The sequence below is a fragment of the Microtus ochrogaster genome, linkage group LG4 (assembly GCF_000317375.1).
Source record: "Microtus ochrogaster isolate Prairie Vole_2 linkage group LG4, MicOch1.0, whole genome shotgun sequence".
Classification (NCBI taxonomy): Eukaryota; Metazoa; Chordata; class Mammalia; order Rodentia; family Cricetidae; genus Microtus; species Microtus ochrogaster.
This window is the reverse complement of record NC_022030.1, coordinates 48,491,789-48,497,114: the sequence shown is the minus strand read 5'-3', so window position 1 is coordinate 48,497,114 and position 5,326 is coordinate 48,491,789. Positions and strand designations below refer to the sequence as shown.

The window sequence follows — 5,326 nt, the reverse complement described above, 5'->3', positions numbered from 1 at the left end:
CATAAAGGAATCAAGGGGATTCAAATTGGGAAGGAAGAGGTTAAACTTTCATTATTTGCAGATGATATGATAGTGTATGTAAGCGACCCCAAAACCTCCACCAAAGAACTTCTAAAGCTGATAAACACCTTTAGTAATGTGGCAGGATACAAGATGAATGATGAATCTTATATATCTGGTCTGATGCTCCTACCACTGAAAGACTGCCATTTTGTGTCAGAGGTATTAGGAAATTATTGAGGTTATTTCATGTGGCCAAGAAGAAAGTCTTTTGTTCAGTCAACTTAAGATCACCTTTCACATGGTGTATAGTCTGACTTAGGAGGCCTGTTTATAAAGATCAGACAAGACTACTGGCCAGATGAGCAAACAGAGTCACATGAAAACACTGATATTGAAAGGATGCCTATTTCATACCATTTTTGTTATGGTCAACCTAGGGTGCCAGTATGCAAAGTTTGTAGCCTGCTTTTTGGGGAACTTCTAGTTCATAGTTCTATTGAAACCCTCTACGAGATCATTTTGTAATATCTTTGAGATATTTGTTTACAAAGTTGGGTTATAAGGCCCCAGTAAAAGTCATTTTCTTGGGTTTAACTTACTCAGCAATTTACTCATCAGAACAGAGGCATTGGGAGAAATGAATACAATCATGTCCACCTCACAGTGTTGTGAACGGAAAAGCATGGTGGAAAAACGATGATACTGGTTAAGGTTGAGAGCCACTAAAGTTACCGCTATACTTTTCAGTGGGCCCTGGAGAGAGGAACTGTGAGTGTGAGAAAAGATAATGTCCTCACTCCATGTGCAGTGATTGGATTTTATTGGTCTGTCTATGGGAGGAATAATTCTTCTTGAAAGTTTTCTGGAGAGAATTTTCTTTTTTATTCATTTTATTTTTGTGTGTATTGGTGTTTTGCTTGCATGTATGTCTTTGTGAGAGTGTCAGATCCCTTAGAACTGGAGTTACTATACAGTTCTTCCTGGAATTTTTGGGTTTTGATTTTTGTAGTGTGAACCACAAAGATATAGATATACACAGACACACACATACACATATATTAAAGGGGTGCTGGGAACAACAGACTCTCAGAATTGGGGATCAAGGGAGCTGGGAACATAGGCTGCTTCATGCCACCTAACTCTGGTCTTCATAACCCAAGAAAGCACACACTACTTCTCTTTCTCCTTTTAAGAGGTCATGTTCACATAGAAGAAGCCACACTTTAAAGCTGTTGGTAGAATGAATTCCTACAACAGTTCCCTGTTTTGTCTAAATAATAAGATTCTAATCCTACCATAAAAGCATTTACAATAAGAACAAATATCAAGTGTTGTCTAGGAGCACGAAAGGGTAGTAACATACACAAAAATGGAACTACAGCCAACAAGTACATCAAGAAAGGAACACATTCTTAGATGTCCAGGCTATAGGTAATTGTCATATAACAGAGGCAATTCCAATACTTGTCCTATCCTGAAGAGTCTAAGTTTTATAACTAATATGCCTTAGCTAAGGTATGAGAGGTTAGTAACTGTGACTAGTCTTTAACACCATAAAAGCCCTTAGAAGGAAAATATTTTTACTTGAGTAATCAGGAAGTGCAAGCAAATGACTTCTAAAAGTTACAAGAAATGATAGAAATAGCTGTCTGTACAGCTGGACAGTCATCCAAAGTCTCTCTCTGTAATATTGGGGCATCCAATTTTGGCTATAGAGCTAGAATATCTGACAGATCATTTTCAGAAGCAGGAATATTTGAAATATAACTCTGTCATAACAAGGTTCAGCAGTTGCTTACCCTTGTATCCTGCTTGTCCAGATTGGACAACTCGCTTACTATTAGCAGTTGAGGCAAGGGCAATTCATTGCACAATAGTCCAGTTTTGCCAAGAAGAAAACAAGCTCCATATGGAGTGTCTTTGGTGCCCATCTTTCTCTCAGAAGTTGGTCAGTGATGCCAGGAGCAGTCATGTCTCATGTCAACAGGATTTTAAATTATTAAAACATTTAAATGTCATATTCTGTAGATCTTTGAAGTGTTTGAAGATTACCTGTCTATGTAAAGTACATCTCTATGCATCTAAAGAACCTAAAATAACTATAAGTATGACAAATATGGGTTATTCTGTAATTCTTAATAACTTATATAGCTTAAAGACTAAAGCTTAACATTATAGAAATAAACCATCTTCAAACGTGTATAGCATAAGGATAATCTCAAATTTTAACAATATATAAAAATATCCTAATCAGAGGTAGAAATGTATAATGTAGTATGACAAAATGTTCTTAATTTGTATCAATATAAAAAATATCTTAAGCAGAAGTAAAAACCTACATACAGTATGGCAAAAATAATTTTAAATTTCTGTACAAGGATATTGTAAACAAGTAGGAACATACACAATAAGAAAAATAAAATTTTGAATTGTATCAATATATAAATTACCTTAGAAATACAAAAATAATTTGACACATGTATCAATATACAGGAATCTATACCAATGTAAATTGCTTAAAACTAATAGTTGCTAAAATAGTTTACAAGTAAATATACTAGTCTACCTTGTTATTTTAGCTTATCTTTTTCCCTTTTTTCTATACCAAACAAGATTCCTGATTCTAATTATTATTATTCTGTCCCCAATTCTATAATAACTTATAACCAACCCTGAGGAAAACAAAAAGCCATTTATCCTATCTGTTGGGAGAGGGGGTTCGTTTTTTTTTTGGAATTACTTCCAAAATTACTGCAGGTGGCAATATCTCTATAGGATCATGTAAAATTTTAAAACAGTGGATAAGTCTCAAGAGGGCTAGCTGTAACATTTATAGCCAGTCTCTGAGTAGTAGGTAAGGCTTATCTGAAGTTCTTTTCTAAAATTATGGCTAGAGTGTTGTAAGAAGGTGGAGCATCTCAGCTAGACAAATTAGAATCGTATTAAACAGTTTGTAGTTCAAAACCGATCTTTGAGTAGTGTTTATTAGCTCTATGGCATCATCATGAACCAGGTAGTATCATTGTTGTGGGATCCCATCTTCCTTCTAGAGACTTCAGAGATTGCTGTTAGGAAAATTTATTGTTCACTGTGAAAAATTTAAATATTATTAATATCAAAACAGAAAGTCTAAATTTTAAGGTAGATATTTATCCAAAGAAAGGTACTAAAGAGTCAAACATAAGTAAGGGGAGAAATTGAATTTTGGGGAGATAACAGAGCTTTGACAACAATAGTCTCTAGATTTTTGGCTTTCTTCTGTCTCACATCAGGTGGCTCTTCTGATATGAGACAATAAACTTTGAATTTTTCTTCTAAGAACATACTTGGATTTAGAGGAGAGAATTACACTCCAACTCCAAAACCAGATTTGATTTTTAACTTGAGTCGGCACTACAACTTTTCTGAAAAGTAAAGAAATAGAGATGTTTAGGTAGTGAGATTTTTTTTTTTTGTTTGCAGAGAATTTTGGTACCATAGGTCGGATTTTTCTTTGCTTAGTATTTTTTTTCTAGATAACTTTCTCTTCTTCTGTAGACATCTAGATGTCCAAAATCTTTTGATTTCTTGAATGTGGGTTTTTTGATTTCTTCAATTTTACAGGAAAATCTAAAATCTCTGTTTTCCTGTAAAGACAGAAAGAAACAGAACCCTACCCGAACCCTTATTTGTTGGGTTTTCCTTTTGACATGTTACATCTGTTGATGAAATATCACTTCTCCTTATTAATAAGTTTTTCCTGTGGAAACAAAAGTGAAACCTCTTCCCCAATGTTAACACATGTCCTGGTTTCCATCCTGAGGACAACACATCTTTAAAGTGCATAGTTTTTTTTTCTATTGTTGAATGATTTCCATATCTGTTGTTCCTTTCTCAGTAGCATTAAGGAAATTCAAATTAAATAAGACATTAAACAATCTGTCTATTCCTTGTCTGTAGAATGGGAATGAAGATAATTTCTTAGAGTGTCTGTAAAAATTTATAGTGATAAGGTGTAGTGATATTTTGTTTGTAGTTTAAGTTTCCATGAAGATCAGAGTTCAGATCTAAGTCACTAGAGATCATAGAATGGTGCCACACACCTTTAACCCCAGGACTCGGGACACAGAGGCAGAGGGATCTCTTTTAGTTCAAGGCCCCCCTGGGCTACACAAGATTGAATCTGCCTAAAAGAGAAACAGAAGCAGTGCAGTCCTAGGTTTGATGGAGACAGTTGTAGTCTGAGGATGAAGTCTGTGGAACAGTGCACTCTTTGGTCTGAGCACTTGCAGAGGTAAAAGATCTCTAGTGGCTGGCTCTTTGCATTTCAGATCTTCAGCATTAACCCCTATATCTGACTCAGCTTTTTAACTATTAATACCAATTTGAATTCATGCTGTCATAAGGTGCTTTGAGAATTAAGAAGAAAGACTTTAGAAACATGGCATCAGAAAATATGATCCGGTGTTGAATTATAAAGTTTAATGAGTTAAGTTACTTATATTTTATACCATTTTTATTCTATATTTTAGGGACATTCTGAATTACTTGAAGTAATAGTTTTATACTGTTGTTTAAACTGACCTTTATTAAACCCTTTTCTGCTAAATTATAGGTGCCAGGTACCCTAATGGATGTTAATGTATTGGTGGCAATTCAATTACTAATTGAACAGGTATCATTAGAAAAAAACACATTATTGCTTCAACAAATGTATCAGTATTTACTCTTTGACTTCTGCATTTGGAACCGTGGAGATTTCCCTTTTCGGATTGGTAAGACCAAACTGTCAGATAAAATATTATGTAGCTGTTTTCAGAATATATGACCTCCTGTGTGACTTTATTCCAGTTACGTTATTTATAAGTGAACATTTTCTTTTAGGCCATATACAGTATATTTCAACTATCATTAAAGACAGCAGGAGAATTTTCCGGAAGAAGTACGGTGTGCAGTTTCTCCTAGATACACTTAGGATTTATTATGGGTATGACATCTTTGTTTCTTTTCAGTTTAATTTGTTCCTTTCTGTTTGACACTTGACTGGAATGTGTAGCTTATTCCCTTGACCTGTGATTCTGTTATTCTAAAACTTTAGAGAAAAAGGGTAGTGTAAGGTTAAAATGATAAGCAATAGATTACCATTTATTAGATTTGTTTGTTTGCTTTGTTAATTGTGTAATGCTATTTAAATCATTAAGATTCTCTGTATTTAAGCTTTTTCATCTATAAAAAGCAGATTAAAACTGTGACTATAATCTGTGATAGTTTTTTTTTCGAGAGAATCATAGAGACAAACTTTTTTTTACAATTTTCTTTTTTTTATTGTTTTTTTTTTTATTGA

General features: G+C 34.0%; 1 protein-coding gene across 1 annotated transcript in view; it reads left to right on the top strand.

Moving 5' to 3' along the window:
• Nbeal1 (neurobeachin like 1) overlaps positions 1-5,326 on the top strand; it is a 113,058-nt gene that overhangs the window by 14,296 nt on the left and 93,436 nt on the right. The window contains exons 9-10 of the mRNA XM_026786168.1: positions 4,598-4,757; positions 4,867-4,969. Of these exons, the coding sequence (XP_026641969.1) occupies positions 4,598-4,757; positions 4,867-4,969 (263 nt within the window). The remainder of the gene's footprint in view (positions 1-4,597; positions 4,758-4,866; positions 4,970-5,326) is intronic.